The 22,603-nt window shown below is 46.4% G+C and overlaps 1 protein-coding gene across 1 annotated transcript in view; it reads left to right on the top strand.

Annotated features, from left to right (window-relative positions):
- LOC149430723 (nucleolar protein 6-like) overlaps positions 1-18,889 on the top strand; it is a gene marked incomplete at both ends in the record, with an annotated part of 41,830 nt that extends 22,941 nt beyond the window's left edge. The window contains one exon of the mRNA XM_089666056.1: positions 18,689-18,889. Within this exon, the coding sequence (XP_089522182.1) occupies positions 18,689-18,889 (201 nt within the window). The remainder of the gene's footprint in view (positions 1-18,688) is intronic.
- Between the last annotated feature and the right edge of the window lie 3,714 nt (positions 18,890-22,603).

Here is a 22,603-nt window from a genome sequence, read left to right as displayed (position 1 = left end):
CTCAGTTTAGTGTGTATTGCATAGAGAGGTTTTTTTCTTTTGGGATGTTTGGTGTCAGTGACAGGAATTGTGCCCCATTGTTGTCTGTCATTGGGAAAATTTGTGCCCCATCGTTGGTGTCATTGGTCCCCTTTGTTGTATGTCATTGGGATAAATTGTGCCCCATCATGGTGTTATTGGGCCCCATTGTTGTATGTCATTGGGATAAATTGTGCCCCATCATGGTGTCATTGGGTCCCATTGTTGTATGTCATTGGGATAAATTGTGCCCCATCATGGTGTCATTGGGTCCCATTGTTGTATGTCATTGGGATAAATTGGGCCCCATTGTTGTATGTCATTGGGATAAATTGTGCCCCATCGTTGGTGTCATTGGGCCTCATCGTTGTATGTCATTGGGATAAATTGTGCCCCATTGTTGTATGTCATTGGGATAAATTGTGCCCCATTGTTGTATGTCATTGGGATAAATTGTGCCCCATCATGGTGTCATTGTGCCCCATTGTTGTATGTCATTGGGATAAATTGTGCCCCATCGTTTGTGTCTTTGGGCCCCATTGTTGTATGTCATTGGGAAAATTTGTGCCCTGTTTTTGTATGTCATTGGGATAAATTGCGCCCCATCGTTGGTGTGATTGGGCCCCATTGTTGTATGTCATTTGTGAAGATTTGTGTCCCATCGTTGGTGTCATTGGGCCCCATTGTTGTATGTCATTGTGGAGATTTGTGCCCCATCGTTGGTGTCATTGGGCCCCATTGTTGTATGTCATTGGGAAGATTTGTGCCCCATCGTTGGTGTCATTGGGCCCCATTGTTGTATGTCATTGTGGAGATTTGTGCCCCTTCGTTGGTGTCATTGGGCCCCATTGTTGTATGTCATTGGGAAAATTTGTGCCCCATTGTTGTTTCATTGGGAGGAATTGTGCCCTTTCATTGGTTTCAATGGGGCAAATTATGCCCCATTACTGGTATCTGTGGATGAAATAGTGCCCCAAGGGCCGAATTAAAGCGAGCAAAGGGCCAAATCTGGTGTACATGGCACGCTAGTGTGCATGGAGCCTAAGGGCTGGTTCACACTATAGAAATGCAGTCCTGAAGCATTCCGAATGCGTTTCCGCATGTGCATTTTTTATGCATTTTTCAAGTGTTCCAGTGTGCTTTTTATGCATTCCAGTTAATTTTTTCCCCTCTCTCTTTCTTCAATTGAAATAGGGACATGTGCATTCCAGTGTGCGTTTGGTGCGTTCCAGTGTGCGTTTGGTGCGTTCCATTGTGCGTTTGGTACGCTCCAGTGTGTTTTTGATGCGTTTTACCACGTTCCAGTGCAGTTCTGTGCAAAAAAAAATGCAGCCTGTTCTACGGTTTTTCCTGCAACCAGAATGCACTGGAGCTACAAGCCCTGATGTGAACTACGACAACCATATCACCTTCTTTCTCTGCATTTTGGATGCAGAAAAAAGCAACTGAAAGGCATGGAGTGTGAACTGGCCCTTAAAGTGGTTGGAAAGGTGTTTTTTACCTCCATGTATTCTATGCATGAAGGTAAAAAAACCTTTTGTGTGCAGCAGTGCCCCCAGCCCCCCTAATATTTACCTGAGCCCCATCACGGTCCATCGATGTGCACGAGAACCTTGACTGTGTCGGGTCGCTGCCTCCTCATTGGCTCCGACATTCTCAATCACAGCCAGTGAGCCAATGAGGAGACAGAGGGGGTGGGGATGAGCTGAGGCTCCATGTGTGAATAATCGGGAGTGCTCCTGCTAGGGTGCCCCTATAGCAAGCTGCTTGCTGTGGGGGCACCCGACAGAAAGGAGGAGCCAGGAGCGGTGGCGGGGGACCCGCAAAAAGGAGGATCTGGGCTGGTCTGTGCAAAGCCACTGCACACAGCAGGTAAGTATAGACAGGTTTGTTATTTTACAAAAAAAAAAAAACCTGAACCTTAATTATTGCTTTAGCCTTCACACTTCTGTGGCGCGGCATATCGCATGTGAAGCACACAAGAACCGCACCGCATTCCTGTGCAAATCCCATGCAAATTCTGTGCAGTGCGATTTTAGCCATACATTTTCTACGGCTCAAATCCAGGACCTTTTTTTTGGTCGGCACTAGAATTGGATCGCATGGGTATTCACACCTATGCGATCCGATTCTGCACATCGCACCACGTTTTTGTGAACCAATTTCGGGGTGTTGTTAACATACAAACCCGCAGAGGTTCACCTGAACGGGGTGCGATTGTGATGTGATGCGGTGCAGAATTCGCACAGAAAACCGGTCTAAATTCCGCACAGCATCAGTGTGAACCCGGGCTTAAAGGATGAGTTCACTTTTTATTACATGTTACACCTGTACATGTAATATGTGTAATATGTTCTGAAATGACCGGCCCCCCGATCTTATCACCCCCCGCTAGCTGTCAAAATTTAGAAAACCGCTCAGTTGCGTCACTGAATGAGAAACTACAAGTCCCAGCAGCCTTTGCAGCTGACTGCTTGTAAGTTCTCCATGAACTACCACGACGCTATGAGCGCTGTGGTAGTTCATCGATTCTTCCTGTCAGCAGATATCGAGGTACGAGTACATAGATACACTGACAGATCTGCAGGAGACCGGCATCAGAGATCTGCTCATCGCCAGTGCAATGCTTTCCAGGCTCCTGCCACAAAAAGTAGTAAATGCAAATTTTCATGCATAACAAAAAGTAACAAATGCACATTTTTATGCGTAATAAATGCACATTTTTTTGCCTAACAAAAAGTAATAAATGCAAATTTTTTTGCCTAACAAAAAGTAACAAATGCATTTTTTTTTGCCTAATAAAAAGTAATAAATGCACATTTTTATGCATAACAAAAAGTAATAAATGCAAATTTTTTTGCGTAATAAAAAGTAATAAATGCACATTTTTATGCATAACAAAAAGTAATAAATGCACATTTTTATGCATAACAAAAAGTAATAAAGGTACATTTTTTTTGCCTAACAAAAAGTAACAGATGCACATTTTTATGCGTAATAAATGCACATTTTTTCCTAACAAAAAAATGTGCATTATTTATTGTTGACAGGTGAACTTCTGCTTTAGCTCACACCGCTGCGATTTGTGTGCAATTTCAGCATAATTTCTGGAGTCTTTATTGCTCCTTGTGAAGATTTTTAACGATTTCTTGCGATTTGCAGAGCGATTTCCATTCTATTCTATGTACATGAAATCGCAATCAATTGCAGAAAAAGCCACGCAAGAACTACTTTAGAAATCGCGCTGCAGCAAATCGCACGTGTTAAGACCCCGACATTCACATTCATTAGACGCGATTTCAGGTACGATTTTCAATTCCCAAATCGCACCGGTATGACTGGGCACTAAAGTGGAAATCTTTTCTTTTTTTTTTTTTTTCTTCTGTAGCCAACCACAAGGGGTCACAGTAGCGACATCACATGCAATGTTGCGGCCGTGTCACCCTGCTTGCCGGATCTATGATACTTTTATACTCGGGAGCGTTTTGTTTGCATTTGGTATTTTTGGATTATAGAGAAGTGCAGTGTACACAGAGAAAAGTCTTATTATTTTTTGTTGTTTTCGGCTGGGCTTTGAGTATTAACCATTTGCCCTCCGGAAAGGTTTACCCAACCCCCCCATCATTCCCCCCCCCCCAACATCCCCCCCCCCCCCAACATCCCCAGTGACACCAATACAGTGATCAGTGCTAATAAAAAGCACTGACACTGTACTAATGACACTGGGCAGGAAAGGGGTTAACATCTGGGGCGATCAAAGGGTTAACTGTGTGCAGGGAGTGTTTTAGTAGGGGGCCACGTCTGTGTGCTTCACTGTAAGCACACTGCTTTGGATGGCTGTGCTGTGGAGTGTGCCCAAACTGACAGGGAGGTGAACTGTTAGTAAACAAAACAGTCCTCATCCCCGTTGGAGATCCTCGATAATCACTGTGTGATTGATGTGTACTATGTTGTGCTTTACTAGGGGGCGTGCTGGTTTTTATCTCCCTGCTTTATGGGATTAAAAGCAGCATGTCCCCGCTGACAGGAGAGGGATCTGTGTTGTTTACACTCACAGATCTCTCCCCTGTCTGCTGCTCCGCCCATCACCGAGTCCCGGCCATGAATGGCTGACCAGGACCCGGTGATTGGCATCTTCGGGAGCCAATGACAGCATGGGTAGGGCGGCACGCCCGAATTTAACCACTTCCTGTCCGGACACTTTTACCCCCTTCCTGTCCAGGGCAATTTTCAGCTTTCAGCGCTATCACACTTTGAATGACAATTGCGCGGTCATGCAACACTGTACCCATATGAATTTTTTACCATTTTTTTGAGACCGATAAAGCTTTATTTTGGTGGTATTTATTCACCGCTGGGATTTTTATTTTTTTTGCTATGTAAATGAAAATGTCCAAAAATTTTGAAAAAAGTGTTTTTCTTATAGAATTTTGCAAATAAATAATATTTCATCATAAATCTTGGCCAAAATTTATTCCGTTATCTTTTTAGTAAAAAAAAAAAAAAAATAAAATACGCCAAATTAGTTTATAACCAAAAATTATAATTTTAAACATTTTTTTTACATTTTTATTTTATTTTTTATATTTTTTTTTTTACATACTGTCACCCTAGCAGTACAATGTCACCATGGTGACACTGTACTACTTGTGGGGGGTGATAAAGATTATATATTTTTTTTTCACAGTGATTGCTTTTACACCCATATAGGACGTAAAAGCAATCATTTCTCCTTCTCTCTGTCTGCATTTTTGCAGCCATTGAGAAATACTGTGTGAGCTGTGATTGGTCAGAGCTTGTCACATGGTACAAGGCTGTTGTGAATAGCCCTGTACCATGTGACCTCTGTGATCATTCACAGATTTCACACATAGTAAGCAATGATGTCAGAAGTGACATCTTGCTTACTACTTTGCATGTGATCACTGATTGGCCAATCAGTGATCACATGATCGGGACCTCGTACAGAGGTCCCGTCTGACGATCGGTGTTTCACTGTGTCCGGAGGACACAGCGGGCACTGGATCGCGGTGCTGCGCGCTCCCAGGGAGCGCGCACAACTAGAAATAGCAGGTGCCGTTTATGAACGGCAACCCGCCCCTGGAGTGCCACCATCCTGCCGTTTAAAAACAGTAGGCGGACGGCAAGTGGTTAAAAGGATGCATTTTTTTTTTTTCTCAGCAAAAACTGCTCAGTGTGAAGACAGCCTATCGGCCGAAAGGTGCTTAAAATAAATTCATATTCATTTAAATAATATTCATGAAAAAAATTGCTGTGACACGATAAAGCTCCTAAAATACGGCTTGAACATTTACAGTGGGCAAAGGATGCTGGTGGATTGGCAATGCCTAACGCCTGGCTTCACTGCTTGATGGCCCACCTCTGGTATGGACCCTCCCCGACCCAGCAGTTACCCCCCTCCCGGTTCCTCCAATACCATTCTACTTCACACAGGTGGTGGATCTTCCACTAGGATTGGAGGCCGGAGGCTTTGCCCAATCTGATAGGCTTTTGCCTACATACGCCCCAATTCAAAAAGTCTGGAACAAGACTAAGCAGTTGCAACAGGTCTCTGTCTTTACCCACTATAGTCCCATATGGCAAAATACCGATTACCCTGAATTGGCGAAGTTACAGCATGCTTGTTAGGGATCCGGGTATGACCAGAAATGGGTGGACTGACACAAGGAAGTAGCAGGCTTCAGGAACACAGGCGTAGTCAGGGCTGGAGAGGTGGAATGGTCAGGCAGGCTGTAAGGTACTGTCAGGCACCGCCCGGCAGGATCTCTAGTGACCCACAGAACAGGATTCCCCAGGGGGCGGAGTCTAAGCCCCAGTCTGCCTTTTCACCAAAGCCCCTGATGGTGGGGATGGACTTGGCGCAGGACTGAGACCAGGTCGCGGCCCCTCAGTGCACCCAACTGTGGTAGAGGGGTCCGCCGAGGGTATGTACCGGGGGAAAGCCTGATGTGAAGGGGCTGGCAGGTTTGGACAGTAGTGACTGGATCCGTGCGGGATGGATGGATCGTCTGGGTAGCGTCAGGCGTAGACAGGGAGGCCAGGTCAGCAACGTGCGGGCAGTGAGGTACCGGAGGAGCAGGCAGAGAATGGTCAGGGTCACAAGCCGGGTTCAGTAACTCACGGGCAGCGCGGTACAGAGGATCAGGCAGAAGGATGGTCAGGCAAGCCAGGGGTTCAACAGGAGACGGTCAGCAGAGGTCAGGATCAAAGCAGGGTCAGCGACTAGGCAGGAACACAGGATATCAGGGAGCGGAGTTCCAGCCGTTTTTTGTGTATGTTAAAAGTTAGCAGCTACGAAAGCTGTAGCTGCTGACTTTTAACCCCTCACCCTCCTGAGGATTCCCCCCCCCCCCCTTCTTGTATTTAGGGTGTGACAGGTTACGATGCAGTACCCCCTTCCTAGCCCCCCACACTGTCACCTTTTAACCCCTCGCCCTCCTGAGGATCCCCCCCCCTCCTATATTTAGGGTGTAACAGGTTACAATGCAGCACCCCCTTCCTAGCCCCCCACACTGTCAGCTTTTAACCCCTCGCCCTCCTGAGGATTCCCCCCCTTCCTGTATTTAGGGTGTGACAGGTTACGATGCAGTACCCCCTTCCTAGCCCCCCACACTGTCACCTTTTAACCCCTCGCCCTCCTGAGGATTCCCCCCCCCCCCCTTCCTGAACATTTAGGGTGTAACAGGTTACGATGCAGTACCCCCTTCCTAGCCCCCCACACTGTCACCTTTTAACCCCTCGCCCTCCTGAGGATCCCCCCCCCTCCTATATTTAGGGTGTAACAGGTTACAATGCAGCACCCCCTTCCTAGCCCCCCACACTGTCACCTTTTAACCCCTCGCCCTCCTGAGGATTCCCCCCCTTCCTGTATTTAGGGTGTAACAGGTTACGATGCAGCACCCCCTTCCTAGCCCCCCACACTGTCACCTTTTAACCCCTCGCCCTCCTGAGGATTCCCCCCCCCCCTTCCTGAACATGTTATTTTTTGCGTTACTGCGCTGCATTACTTTAACTGACAATTGCGCGGTCATGCAACGCTGCACCCAAATTAAATGTATGTCATTCCCCCCCCCCACTAATTGAGCTTTCTTTCGGTGGTATTTGATTGCCTGTGTGTTTTTTTTTTTATTTTTTGCACTATAAAAAAAAAAAAAAAAAAGAATTTTGAGAAAAAAAAAAACTTATATTTTTGACTTTTTGCTGTTTAAACATGTCCAGTAAAAAAATAAAAAAAATCACATTTTGTCATTAATTTAAGCCAAATGTATTCTGCTCCGTGTCTTTGCTAAAAAAAAAAAAAAAAAATCCCAATATGTGTAAATTAATTGGTTTACGTGAAATTTATAGCATTTACAAAGAGTGGTATAGATACTGGGATTTATTTATTTATTTTTTAATTTTTACTAGTAATGGTGGCAATCAGCGACTTATAGCGGGACTGCGGTGGACATTCTGACACTGGAGGGAACTGACTTGGTGTCACTGACATCCCCAGTGACACCAATACAGTGATCAGTGCTACAAAAAAAAAAAAAGCATTGACATTGTACTAATGGCACTGGGCAGGAAGGGGTAAACATGAGGGGCGATCAAAGGGTTAACTGTGTGCTGGGAGTGTTTTAGCAGGGGGTGGTGTCTGTGTGCTTCACAGTAAGCACACTGCTCTGGATAGCTGGACTGTGCAGTGTGCCCGAGGTGACAAGGAGGAGAACTGTTAGTAAACAAAACAGTCCTCCCCCCATTGGAGATCCTCGATAATCACTGGGCACCGGCGGGTAATCACTGGGTGGGACCCTGTGACTGACAGCTGCAGCTGTGTTTATGAGGCCATGAAACAGAGCAAAGATATGAGGACTGGAAGATGGGACAGGTTGTCTTTTCAGGGTGTATTTAAAAAAATTGGCATCAATATCACTTTAGGGGGTCACTTTCACATACAGTGCTTAGCATAACTGAGTACACCCCAATAGATTTGTCAGAAAATCTTTACTTTCAGAATCAACATTTCCTATGGGACACTATACTACAAAATCCTCCCACAAATGCCGGCCTTTGATTGCAAACAAGATTTGGTAATTTGCACACGCAAAAATATATTTTTCCTAACAAATTCATTCCTGACCATGCTGCGAAAATGAACACACCCCAATGAAAGTCTTAGGAGCAAAGACACATTTTAGACAACAAAATCCTAATAAGAATTCAACTACAGGGGAGTCTAATTATTCATTAAATAGGTGTCCAGTAGATGGTTGATTATAAAAGGGCGTTACCTAACAAAGAAAACCCCTCCCATTTCATGCTGTCAGCAATGGCATCACATGGAAGAGAAATGTCACAAGGCCTGAGAAAGAAAAAAATTTCTATACACAAGAAAGGTGAAGGCTACAAGAAGATCAGCAAAGCTTTACTTATCAGTCAGAATACTGTAGGAAAAGTGATACAAAAATGTAATAAATATGGAACTGCAACCATTTCACAGAGACATCCAGGCTGTCCGTGGAAGTTAACACCTTGACAGGAGCATCTTCTGATGAGAAGGGTTGAAGAAAATCGCAATGCAAGTTCACTGCAGTTAGCTAAAGAAGTAAAAAAACTTGGGTGATCGTTTCCCGTGACACAATACGGCGTACACTGCAGAGGAATGGCATGCATGGGTGTCAACCATGAAGGAACACTCTCCGAAAGCCCATGCACAAAAAAGCCCACCTAGAATTTGCCAGGGCCCATGCTGAAAAAGAAGACCACTGGGACTCTACTCTGGAGTGATGAGACCAAGATAAATGTTTTTGGAACTGATGGCTTCAAAACTGTATGATGTCACAAAGGTGAGGAGTACAAAGAAAAATGCATGGTGCCTACTGTGAAACACGGTGGTGGCAGTGTCCTTCTGTGGGGCTTCATAAGTGCTGTTGGTGTCGGGGAGCTGCATTTCATGGATGCTATCATGAATTCACAGATGTACTGCTCTATATTGAAAGAGAAGATGCTGCCATCACTCCGTGCCCTTGGTCATCGTGCACTTTTTCAACATGACAATGATCCAAAACACACATCTAAGGCCACTGTTGCATTTCTGAAGACGAACCGGGTGACAGTGATTCCGTGGCCAAGCATGTCTCCTGATCTGAACCCTATTGAAAACCTATGGGGAATTCTGAAGAGACAAGCTGAGCATCACTCTCCATCCAGAATTCAGGCTCTAAAGAGGTCGTTCTTGAAGAATGGAAAAAGATCGATGTTGCAATATGTCGCCAACTTGTCCATTCCATGCCTAGAAGACTTGGTGCCGTCCTTACAAATCATGGAGGTCATACAGAATACTAGATGGAGGAGTCTTTGTTGTGGGGTGTGTTCATTTTTGCATCAACTAATTTGATTTTGACATCTAAGTGATATTATTCACCTTCCTTTCATGTCACGAGCTAATCAAATGTTCTATAAAACTCAGTTTTGTCAAAATTTTGGAAATTGTTCTTGTGTTCATTGAGATTTTGATTAAAATCTCACTTTTCAAAAGGGTTGTACTCATTCATGCTGACCACTGTACATATCAGAAGTAGAAAGAGGTAAAACCTTCGAAGCAGATTGCCGCTGCATGAGAACGGTGTGCGTTGCTGTTCAGATTCAGGTGTTTACAATCCACCTCTCAGTAGTAACGCACGTCGCTTGCAGCCTCTTGATTCGTAGTGTTGGACTTACGGAGGGGCACTTGTCCGGGTAATCCTATTGATTGTTCAACCCTTAGACCATTGTCGGCTCCCAGCCAGCTCTTTAGAATCCAGTAAATATTTTTTGTTTGTTCTCGCATCTCCATTGAAGCAGAACCAATGGATGGGCGTTACTTCTTGACGCACCCAATCCCCTGTACAAAGGAAGAGCATACTGAACATATTTTCCATGTGTGCCTTGCTCTTCTACTCCATGCTGCTTCATTGCATTCCACTAGGTTAGGTTGCAGACATGGCATTTGCTGGCACTGGGCAGGCTGGCATGATTAGACTTGTGGTCAGGGTTGTTGTCAACCCACTGATTGTATGCTGGCAAACCACGAGTTTATTTATTGTAGCATGCTAATCATTTAGTAGTAGTGTCTCATTTAACCCCTTCCTGCTGTCAGAATGTTTATGAACGTTCCCCAGCCTGATGCCTGTTACTGGGGACATCCTCCCCTTGAGCTCCACTTTGCACGGCTGGTGGCTCTCAATCCCAGCTGTCGCTGACCACTCTGTTCTCCAGAATCTTTATGAAAGTTCCCCAGCCTGATGCCTGTTACTGGGGACGGGTTACCAAATGATCATCCTGTTGAGCTCCCATTTGCATGTCTGGTGGCTCTCAATCCCAGCTGTCGCTGACCACTCTGTTCTTCAGAATGTTTTTGAATGTTCCCCAGCCTGTTACTGGGGACTGGTTACCAAATGATCAGCCTCTTGAGCTCCACTTTGCACGGCTGGTGGCTCTCAATCCCAGCTGTCGCTGACCACTCTGTTCTCCAGAATCTTTATGAAAGTTCCCCAGCCTGGTGCCTGTTACTGGGGACGGGTTAACAAATGATCATCCTGTTGAGCTCCCATTTGCATGTCTGGTGGCTCTCAATCAAAGCTGTCGCTGACCACTCTGTTCTCCAGAATGTTTTTGAATGTTCCCCAGCCTGATGCCTGTTACTGGGGACTGGTTACCAAATGATCAGCCTCTTGAGCTCCACTTGCACGGTTGGTGGCTCTCAATCCCAGCTGCCGCTGACCACTCTGTTCTCCAGAATGTTTATGAAAATTCTCCAGCCTGATGCCTGTTACTGGAGACTGGTTACCAAATGATCCTCCCCTTGAGCTCCACTTTCCACATCTGGTGGCTCTCAATCCCTGCTGCCACTGACCACTTTGTTCTCCAGAATGTTTATGAACGTTCTCCAGCCTGATGCCTGTTACTGTGGACTAGTTAACAAGCATCCTCCCCTTGAGCTCCACTTTGCACGGCTGGTGGCTCTCAATCCCAGCTGCCACTGACCACTCTGTTCTCCAGAATCTTTATGAAAGTTCCCCAGCCTGATGCCTGTTACTGGGGACTGGTTACCAAATGATCAGCCTCTTGAGCTCTCATTTGCACGGCTGGTGGCTCTCAATCCCAGCTGCCACTGACCACTCTGTTCTCCAGAATCTTTATGAAAGTTCCCCAGCCTGATGCCTGTTACTGGGGACTGGTTAACAAATGATCCTCCCCTTGAGCTCCACTTTGCACGGCTGGTGGCTCTCATCCTGTCTGTCACTGACCACTCTGTTCTCCACTAATGGTTGGGAAATAGATGTGAGTTATTTATGCAGGGTGTTTATTGTAAGCTCACTAATCATTTACAGGTAGTGACTCATTTAACCCATAACTGCTTGCAGAATGTTTATTAAAGATCCCCAGCCTGATGCCTGTTACTGGGGACTGGTTAACAAATGATCGTCCCCTTGAGCTCCACTTTCCACGGCTGGGAGCTCTCAATCCCAGCTGCCACTGACCACTCTGTTCTCCAGAATGTTTATGAAAGTTCCCCAGCCTGATGCCTGTTACTGGGGACTGGTTAACAAATGATCCTCCCCTAGAGCTCCACTTTCCACGGCTGGTGGCTCTCAATCCCGGCTGCCACTGACCACTCTGTTCTCCAGAATGTTTATGAAAGTTCCCCAGCCTGATGCCTGTTACTGGCGACTGGTTAACCAACAGCATCCCCTTGAGTTCCACTTTGCATGTCTGGCGGCTCACAATCCCGTCTGTCACTGATCACTTTGTTCCCCACTAACGATTGGGAGTCTGGTGTGAAGAGGGATAGGAGACTGAGGACTCTGATGTGAGAGGGTAGAGGAGTGGACTGCAGACTCTTTTCTAATAGGGGGGTTTAGCACTTTAATGTAAATGAAAGGGGGGTGGCTGAGGACCCTGATGTGAAAAGGGGGTCCCTAATGTGACGGGGGTCCCGATGTAAAGGGAGACCCCTTTTCAGACTGAAGTGCCTTGAGAGAATTGCAGACTTTTAAGGGGTGTTGTGACTAAAGAAAGGTTGAGAAATGCTGGTGTAGAGGCACTCAAGTGGCCTGCATAGAGCTCTGACTACTAAACCGCATTGGGATGAATTGGAACATTGATTGTAAGCAGGGACGGGCTGACCATTTGGAAACTCAGGCACTGCCCGAGGGCCCAGGGTCAGTAGGGGGCCCCATGAAATGCCCCTGGTACCTTTTTCATAGGCTTTTTTTGAGTTTGGGCAAGCACACAGGGGCCCCATGATCCCCTATTGCCTGGGGGCACCATGAGTTGTCAGTCCGCCCCTGATTGTAAGCCAGTTCCAACATCAGTACCTGAACTCGCCGATGTCATTTTTTGGCTGAATGGGCCCAAATTTCCCACAAACACCCTCCAAAATGTTGTGGAAAGCCTGTACAGAAAAGGGAATCCAACTTCCCTGTATCATCCCGTGTTTTTGGAATGGAATATCCAGCAAGGTCATACAGATGTGAGGAATGATAAAAAAATAAAACCGAACACAGCGATACACAAGGCAACAGATCCTGGGGCGGGGGTGCAGATCGCTTCTTGGTTCTGCAGTGCGTGATGACGTCACAAGTGTGCGTGTTTCATTCGATATGATGTCAACTGGGGGGGGGGGGGGGGATCAGAAACCCCACTTGTGCACCACATATTAAATACACATCCAAAACAATGGGATAAAGGAAGCCGGAAACAGGAGGACTCCAGGAAGCCAAGCCTCATTTCCCAACCAATATGGGCAAAAATGTTTTCCAATATCAACCACAAAGCTAGTGCAGCAGTTTTTGGATTCCTATAGGTGTGACGGTCTGGTATCCATCCATCCTGACTCCTTTTGTATCTTTCATAAGCACTCGGGAATCCCCTCGTAGGTGAGGCAGTCTCCCACCTGTCGCTGCGGCAGTGTGTTATACAATACAGACCAGATTTTCTACGCCTGAGTGAAAAACGAGTCTTTCTGTCAGGTCTCATCTTGCACAGTGCCAGTTATGCAACCCGGGTGAATTTCTGTTTGTCTTCTCTGTATAACTCCGCAGAGCGGGGGAGTGAGATTCCGGCTTGCTGTCCCGTCCACGGCCAATCGCGGCTGCAGGGTCCTCTGCACATCAATGCTATCCCTACCGCCGTTCCTTTGTAGAGGAGGCGTCTTTATTTGCAATCTCAAACGTTATCTGTGTGTCTGGTGCGAATGATTTCACAGCAAATAAATCCTTTGTCCGGGGTTTCTATGTAAGAATCGCTTTCAGTGAGACGTCCTCATGGGGCCCACGCCGAGGGTTTCTCTAATGGGTCAGTAATTGGCATCTTGGTTGAGCTGACATTTTTGTACTTTAACATTCTTAACAACAATAAATATTTAAAACGGAATTAAAGTCTTTAATCCCTTCCAGCCCGGCCCTGCTGTCCCTTGAGCCCCGGATTACAGTGATGCGGTGCGGAATTCGCAGCGTTTTCTGTTCCGCACCGCATCAGAATCGCACCCCGTTCACGCGAACTGTTGCGGGTGTGAATGTTAAGTTAACAACACCCTGAAAGCGGTCCGCAAAACGCAGTGCGATGTGCGAAATTCAATCGCATACCCATGCAATCCGATTCTAGTGCGGATCAAAAAAAGGGTCCTGCACGTTTTTGGTGCAGTGCGATTAGAGCTATACAAAATGAATGGCTCCGATCGCACCGCACACAAATCGCATATGATTTGCACAGGAATGTGGTGCGGTTCTTGTGCGAATCACATGCCATATACCACACCGCACACTAATCGCATGTGATTGGCACAGGAATGCGGTGCATATATGTGAACCCGGGCTTAATAGGGTCTGTATGCCCAGGGGACGAGTATGCACACCTATGCGATCCGATTCTAATGCGGACCAAAAAAAGGGTCTTGCCTGTTTTTGGTGCTGTGCGGTTTGAGCCATACAAAATGTACGGCTCTGATCGCACCGCACGCAAATCGCATGTGATTGGCACAGGAATGCGGTGCGTTTCCAGTGCGAATCACATGCGATATACCGCACCGCATATATGTGAACCCGGGCTTAATGGTGTGTATGCCCAGGGGACCAGTATGCACACCTATGCGATCCGATTCTAGTGCGGATTCAAAAAAAGGGTCTTGCCCGTTATTGGTGCTGGTGCAGTGCGATTAGAGCCATACAAAATATATGACTCCGATCGCACCGCACACAAATCGCATGTGATTTGCCCAGGAATGCAGTGCGTTTCCAGTGCAAATCACATGCGATATACCGCACTACATATATGTGAACCCAGGATTAATAGGGTGTGTATGCCCAGGGGACCAGTATGCACACCCATGCGATCCGATTCTAGTGCGGACCAAAAAAAGGGTCTTGCCCATTTTTGTATGGCTCTAATTGCACTGCACACAAATCGCATGTGATTGGCACAGGAATGCGGTGCGTTTCCAATGCGAATCACATGCGATATACCGCACCTCATATATGTGAACCCGGGCTTAACAGGGTGTGTATGCCCAGGGGACCAGTATGCACACCTATGCGATCCGATTCTAGTGCCGATTCAAAAAAAGGGTCCTGCACGTTATTGGTGCTGGTGCAATGCGATTAGAGCCATACAAAATATACGACTCCGATCGCACCGCACGCAAATTGCATGTGATTGGCACAGGAATTTGGTGCGTTTTCAGTGCAAATCACATGCGATATACCGCACTGCGTATATGTGAACCCAGGATTAATAGGGTCTGTATGCCCAGGGGACGAGTATGCACACCTATGCGATCCGATTCTAGTGCGGATTCAAAAAAAGGGTCCTACACGTTTTTGTATGGCTCTAATTGCACTGCACCAAAATGTACGGCTCTGATTGCACCGCACACAAATCGCATGTGATTGGCACAGGAATGCGGTGCGTTTCCAATGCGAATCACATGCGATATACCGCACCTCATATATGTGAACCCGGGCTTAACAGGGTCTGTATGCCCAGGGGACGAGTATGCACACCTATGCGATCCGATTCTAGTGCGGATTCAAAAAAAGGGTCCTACACGTTTTTGGTGCAGTGCGATTAGAGCCGTACAAAATATACGACTCCGATCGCACCGCACACAAATCGCATGTGATTGGCACAGGAATGCGGTGCGTTTCCAGTGCCAATCACATGCGATATACCGCACCGCATATATGTGAACCCAGGATTAATAGGGTCTGTATGCCCAGGGGACCAGTATGCACGCCTATGCAATCCGATTCTAGTGCGGACCAAAAAAAGGGTCCTACACGTTTTTGTATGGCTCTAATTGCACTGCACCAAAATGTACGGCTCTGATTGCACCGCACACAAATCGCATGTGATTGGCACAGGAATGCGGTGTGGTTCCTGTGCAGATCACATGCGATATACCGCTTACCGCACCGCATATATGTGAACCCGGGCTTAATAGGGTGTGTATGTCCAGACAGAGGGTCAGGGGTCCTGCTGCCTCATAGGACAATCAGGGAAGAATGAAAACTCCGATTAGAGCCATACAAAATATACAACTCCGATCGCAATGCACACAAATCGCATGTGATTGGCACAGGAATGCGGTGCGGTTCCTGTTTGAATCACATGCGATATACCGCACCTCATATATGTGAACCCGGGCTTAACAGGGTGTGTATGTCCAGAAAGAGGGTCAGGGGTCCTGCTGCCTCATAGGACAATCAGGGAAGAATGAAAACTCCTACAGGCTTTAACAAGTTCTCTGCTGGACACTGAGATGTTCAGTGTATCTAGGCTTTCACAGACCCAAACAAGCATGCAGTCAGCGATTGTTAGAATTATTGGTCTGAATATTTGACACTTGACCGCAAAATAACTCCTTTAAAGTCTATTTAACCCCTTCGCACCGGCGCCCGTTAAGGGTGGGGCGGGGTTTAGGGTCATGTGACACGCCGTCACGGCGGTCACATGATCGGGAAAGGTCCCGATCGAAAGAGGAGATCGGGACCTATCCGTGAGTACGCGCGCTCTCAGCACATATGTTCTTTTTTAATAGAGCGCAAATGTGCGGCCGTTCAGTGTCTAGGCCCAGATGCTGGGAGGACGCACATTTGCGTTCGGCCGACGTGAAGAGGTTAAATTGAGCAATTTTTGTTTTTTTTTAAATTTTGGAAGGAGTAGTGAGGTTGGACCTCCCTGGTCAGGCTATTATTCCTATCCCTGCTGGCAAGATTCTCCCCCCTCTCTTCGTCCCGGTGATCGTCAGGATTTAAGTCAAAATCCAACATGTTTGAGCTGTTAGAATGGAGAGGAAATCTTACAGTGTGGATGCGTGTTCAGTGACAGCTACCTAAGTACTTGTGTTCCATCTCAATTGCCGCTTTATGCATTGACATACCTCCTTCAGACCCAGTTTGTCAGGATAGTATGGTCACTTGTTGACTTGACACCATCCACAGGCAGCTTAACTCTTCAATAAGATACAAGAAGTTGAATCCAACACAACGTTTACTTCAGCTAATTGCGGTACAAAGGATGTTTTTTCAGTCTTTTGAAGAGTAACAAGAACGCGATTTTTCTAAGCCCTATCTCTGTAAATAACTAACCCTGACTGAGGGAACATGGTAGAAATGCAGAGGTTCTAGCTGGGACTAAACTAACTAGCACTAAACCGAAGGGGATGACAGAGGAAGATACCAACTTCACAATGTAAATAAGCTGTAGTGGCAAGAAACTGCCAGTAGATGTCAGCATACAACAAAACAATAACAACCTAATGCAGTTCGATACAAGGCAGAAAAATGACATGAAAGTGTGGCATGGCCGCCTAATGACACTGGTTTTGCCCCCCGGAGGAGAGATCTGCATTGTGGGTATTTGACAGGTGGGGAGGAGGCACTATAATCCCCTCCTCACCACCTGCTTTAACCTCCTAAACCCCTCACCAGTGCACCACATGCATTGCACACGAGTGCGGGGTGCCGCCATGTAAATAGATCGTGTTCTGCGGGTGGTACTGCCCACCGATTGTAACAGTAGGGCTCATTTTTGCCGTGCCATATGTACAACCCCCCGCCTTTGCAGCGTAAAGGAGTGGGGGGTGGGGGGCGGTAAGATCGCAGCCTGACCATTATATTTTTGTAATCCTTTTTGTAGGCAGAATGTGGCCATCTAGGCTCCTTGTCACATACGTTTCTTTATCCCCTTACCACCTGTTCTAAAATGCCTGTATTTTTACAGAGTGCAATAGCTCAAACCTAGAATTTACAAGCGCTCAAATGAATGACTTTCAGGCTGTGTTTTCTGTTTTGACTTCTCATTTGTTCATCCTATTCCCAGATCTCAAAGTGTTACTGAACCCCCAACAGTACAATCAGTCTGTAGATGCAGCAAAGCATGCTTGTTATACTCACTGTGGGACCTAAGGGGTTAATCCTCTGCATTGTGTATAAAGGCTGTTTGATCCTGTCTTCTCTGATCATCCCCTTCTTCCAGTGCCCCCCTCTTATCTCCTGATAAGCCATGTTGGGAGTCACTGCACATGCTCAGTTTGGTGTGTATTGCTTGAGAGGTTTTTTTTTTCCTTGGGAGAGTGCATGTGATCAGAAAAGGGCCAATCAGCACTGTCCAGACAGAGGTCAGGGGTTCTGCATTCTCCTACAAGATTTAACCAGTGCTCTGCTGGACTCTGATAGAGGTCCCAAGACTGCTATATACTGCTGATCAGAAAAGGGATTTAGCAGTTTATATTTATTAAATAATTGCATTTCCATGTTCTGCGTACTGTGGGAGACCAGATATAGTGAATGCAGGGTCCGGGGAGACCAGATATAGTGAATGCAGGGTCCGGGGAGAGCGGATATAGTGAATGCAGGGTCCGGGGAGACCAGATATAGTGAATGCAGGGTCCGGGGAGAGCGGATATAGTGAATGCAGGGTCCGGGGAGACCAGATATAGTGAATGCAGGGTCCGGGGAGAGCGGATATAGTGAATGCAGGGTCCGGGGAGACCAGATATAGTGAATGCGGGGTCCGGGGAGAGCGGATATAGTGAATGCGGGGTCCGGGGAGAGCGGATATAGTGAATGCGGGGTCCAGGGAGACCAGATATAGTGAATGCGGGGTCCAGGGAGAGCGGATATAGTGAATGCGGGGTCCGGGGAGACCAGATATAGTGAATGCGGGGTCCGGGGAGACCAGATATAGTGAATGCAGGGTCCGGGGAGAGCGGATATAGTGAATGCAGGGTCCGGGGAGACCAGATATAGTGAATGCAGGGTCCGGGGAGAGCGGATATAGTGAATGCAGGGTCCGGGGAGAGCGGATATAGTGAATGCAGGGTCCGGGGAGAGCGGATATAGTGAATGCAGGGTCCGGGGAGAGCGGATATAGTGAATGCAGGGTCCGGGGAGAGCGGATATAGTGAATGCGGGGTCCGGGGAGAGCGGATATAGTGAATGCGGGGTCCGGGGAGAGCGGATATAGTGAATGCGGGGTCCGGGGAGAGCGGATATAGTGAATGCAGACTCCTGGGTTTAGTAACACTTTAATATTGCGGTCCTTTTGAGAAGTTGGTTTATTTACAGTACAATCCCTTTCTTAGATTCAAATTGTAAATTTGACCTACATGTTCTCTTTTGCCCAGGTGATCTTCCGGCCTCCCCTAGACCTCTATGATGTCCTGATCCACTTGAACCCCAAGCACATTCCTCGGCACCGAGAGGTGGTGGATCAGGCCGCCAAGTCGTTTTTACGTGGTCTTCTGGAGGAGGATGCTCAGATCCTAGCCCTGAAGTTCCCTGTGGTGGATTATGATCCAACTCAGTTATACCTCAAATCTCTTAGGGTGAGTATCTGCTGAAAAGTGACTTTTTGGGGTTTGAATGCTTTATTGGTCAATCAGTTTAATGTGCACTTCACAATTTTCTAGCGTGCCCTGCCAAGATCACCATTTTTAGATCTTGCCATTACTAAGATTCAGATCTACCACATCCATATGGGACATTCCTCCTAAATACTATATACAGTGAAGGAAATGCGTATTTTCTCCCCTGCTGATGTTGAAGGTTCGCCCCTCACACAGAAATGATCGGTCTAACAATTTAATGTTTGGTGTAACACTGAGAGACAGAATACAACAGCAAATTCAGCAGAAATGCATCTAACAAATGATGACTGATCTGCATGTTCATGAGGGAAAGAAGTATTTGATCCCCTATCATTCAGCAGGATTTCTGGCTACCAGGTGTCTTTCATACAGGTAACAAGCTGAGATTAGAAGCAGTCTCTTAAAGGGAGTGCTGCTAATCTCATTGTGTTACCTGTATAAAAGACACCTGTCCACAGGAGCAATCAAACAATCAAATTCCAAACTCTCCACCATGGCAAAGACCAAAGAGCTGTCCAAGGATGTCAGGGACAAGATGGTAGACCTACACAAGGCTGGACTGGGCTACCAAACTATGGCCAAGCAGCTTGGTGAGAAGGTGACAACAGTTGGTGCAATCATTCACAAATGGAAGAAACACCAAACAAGTGTCAGTCTCCCTAGGTCTGGTGCACCATGCAAGATCTCCCCTCGTGGAGTGTCAATGATCATGAGAACAGTGAGGAATCATCCCAGAACTACACGTGAGGATCTTGTCAATGATCTCCAGGCAGCTGGGACCACAGTCACCAAGAAAACAATTGGTAACACACTACGCCGACAAGGACTGAAATCCTGCAGTGCCCGCAAGGTCCCTCTGCTCAAGAAAGCACATGTCCAGGCCCGTCTGAAGTCTGCCACTGAACATCTGAATGATGCAGAGGAGGACTGGTGGGAAGTGTTGTGGTCAGATGAGACCAAAATCGAGCGCTTTGGCATCAACTCAGATTGCCATGTTTGGAGGAGGAGGAATGCTGCCTATGACCCCAAGAACATCATCCCAACTGTGAAACATGGTGGTGGAAACATTCTGCTTTGGGGGTGTTTTTCTGCTAAGGGGACAGGACAACTGCACCACATCAAAGGGACGATGGACGGGGCAATGTACCCTCAAATCTTGGGTGAGAACCTTCTTTCCTCAGCCAGGGCATTGAAAATGGGTCCTGGATGGGTGTTCCAGCATGACAATGACCCAAAACACACGGCCAAGGCAACAAAGGAGCGGCTCAAGAAGAAGCACATTAAGGTCCTGGAGTGGCCTAGCCAGTCTCCAGACCTTAATCCGATTGAAAATCTGTGGAGAGAGCTGAAAGTTTGAGTTGCCAAATATCAGCCACCCAACCTTAATGACTTGGAGAGGATCTGCCAAGAGGAGTGGGCCAAAATCCCTCCTGAGATGTGTGCAAACCTGGGGGCCAACTCCAGGAAACGTCTGACCTCTGTGATTGCCAACAAGGGATTTGCCACCAAGTACTAAGTCATGTTTTGTGAAGGGGATCAAATCCTTATTTCCCTCATGAACATGCAGATCAGTCATCATTTGTTAGACGCATTTCTGCTGAATTTGTTGTTGTATTCTGTCTCTCAGTGTTACACCGAACATTCCATTGTTAGACCGATCATTTCTTTGTGAGGGGCGAACATTCAGAATCAGCCGGGGAGCAAATACACATTTCCTTCACTGTGTGTGTGTGTATATATATATATATATGTGTATATATGTGTGTGTATATGTATGTGTATATGTATGTATATATATATATATATATATATATATATATATATATATATATATATATATATATATATATATATTATTTATATATATATTTTATTTACACACACATTATATATACACACAGACAGGCGTACCTTGGTTTACGATCGCCACAGTTAACGTAATTTTCGTTTTGCTAATGAAAATAATGCCTCGGTTTACAAATTTTTTTCGCAATACGAAGTAAGTTTCCCCAGGATGCATTGCGCCTGGGAGGTTTATAGCACCGACCCCGTACCTTTAAAGTGCACTTTATAAAGAGTTTTGAACAGATAAGACTTTTTAAAAAAAATATCTGACCTCCGGAACGGATTAATTGGTTTTCAATGCATTCCAATGGGAAACCGCGTTTCAGTTTACAAATTTTTCGCAATACAAAACGTCCGGCAGAACGCATTAAATTTATAAACCGAGGTACGCCTGTGTATGTGTATGTGTGTGTGTATATATATATGTGTGTGTGTGTGTGTGTAAATATTTTTATTTTTTTTTATTTATTTTGTACATTCACATCAGTCCCTTACCATCAAGGGGTGTACAGTCTAAGGTCCCTAACTCACATTCATACACACACATACTATGGCCAATTTGGACAGGATCCAGTTCACCCACCAGCATGTCTTTGGAGTGTGGGAGGAAACCGGAGTAACCCGAGGAAACTCACGCAGGCACAGGGAGAACATGCAAACAGGCAGTGCTATGGTTGGTATTCAAACCAATGACCCTAGTACTGCCAGGCAAAAGTGCAACCCTTGAGCCACTGTGTATTTGTACAAAAACAAAAATTGAGTGACCAAGACTGCACATGCTTGGAAAGAATACATTACATTACATCACTTCCAAAGTGGTATTCAGTCTAATGAGAATTTTTGTAACTTAAGTAACAGATTTGTTTTTGATATGAGACTAGATTGAAAAAAAAAAAAAAAAAGGATGTTCATTTGTCTGATATTCTCATTGTGTGTACGAGGCTTAACACTGATTGAGGCAACACGGAAACAATGGGGAGGGTCTAGCTAGAAATGAACTAAATAGGAGGGGGATGACAGATGGAGAAACCATAATCACATGGTAAACAAGCTGTAGTGCACCAAAACCTCCACTAGATATCAGCCTACTACCGATCAATAATAACCTGATGCAATCCATAACACATATTAAAAAATACATGTAAGTGGACAGAACAGAGAATGCCATCGGCTGCCATCTCTTCCCTCTTGGTCAGTTTTTCAAAAATGCAAATCAGATCCAAGCAGCATATAATACCGACTAAGTACTCTGTGTTCAAGTGCTAGTAAACCATGTTGGATGAAACGAGAAACAAACTTGTCTCCTTGCAGGGTAAAGTCCACATGCTAGCATATTAACCCCTTCGCGCCAGCGCCTCCCGGCCCTTTAAGGGTTTCAGAAGCCGGGGGGCGGGGTTTAGAGTCATGTGACCGCCGTGACGTGCCGCCACGGCGGTCACATGATCGGGAAAGGTCCCGATCGAAAGAGGCGATCGGGACCTTTGCGTGAGTACCGGACATGTGTGCTGGGAGCGCTCAGGGCGCGCGCACTCGGCACATATGTTCTTTTTTTAGTAGAACGCAAATGTGTGGCCGCTCGGCATCTAGGCCCAGAAATCGGGAGGCAGCACATTTGCGTTCGGCTGGCGTGAAGAGGTTAAAACAAACTGACCTGTAAAACAGATCGCTCCAGCGGTCCGCTGTCATCGCTGGCAGGGAATCCATTTTCACCCGGTCTTCCTTCCGGGTTCGCTGGCTTTGTCTGCTTGAATGGCCGAGCCGCCATGACATCAATCCTGCGCATGCATGTGGGAGTCACGGCCACGACACAGCTCTCTTGGTGGACAG

Source organism: Staurois parvus, unplaced genomic scaffold, assembly GCF_062004578.1.
Source record: "Staurois parvus isolate SC_StPar_1 unplaced genomic scaffold, SC_StPar_1.0 ptg002496l, whole genome shotgun sequence".
Lineage (NCBI taxonomy): Eukaryota > Metazoa > Chordata > Amphibia > Anura > Ranidae > Staurois > Staurois parvus.
This window is presented reverse-complemented; position numbering and strand designations above follow the sequence as displayed.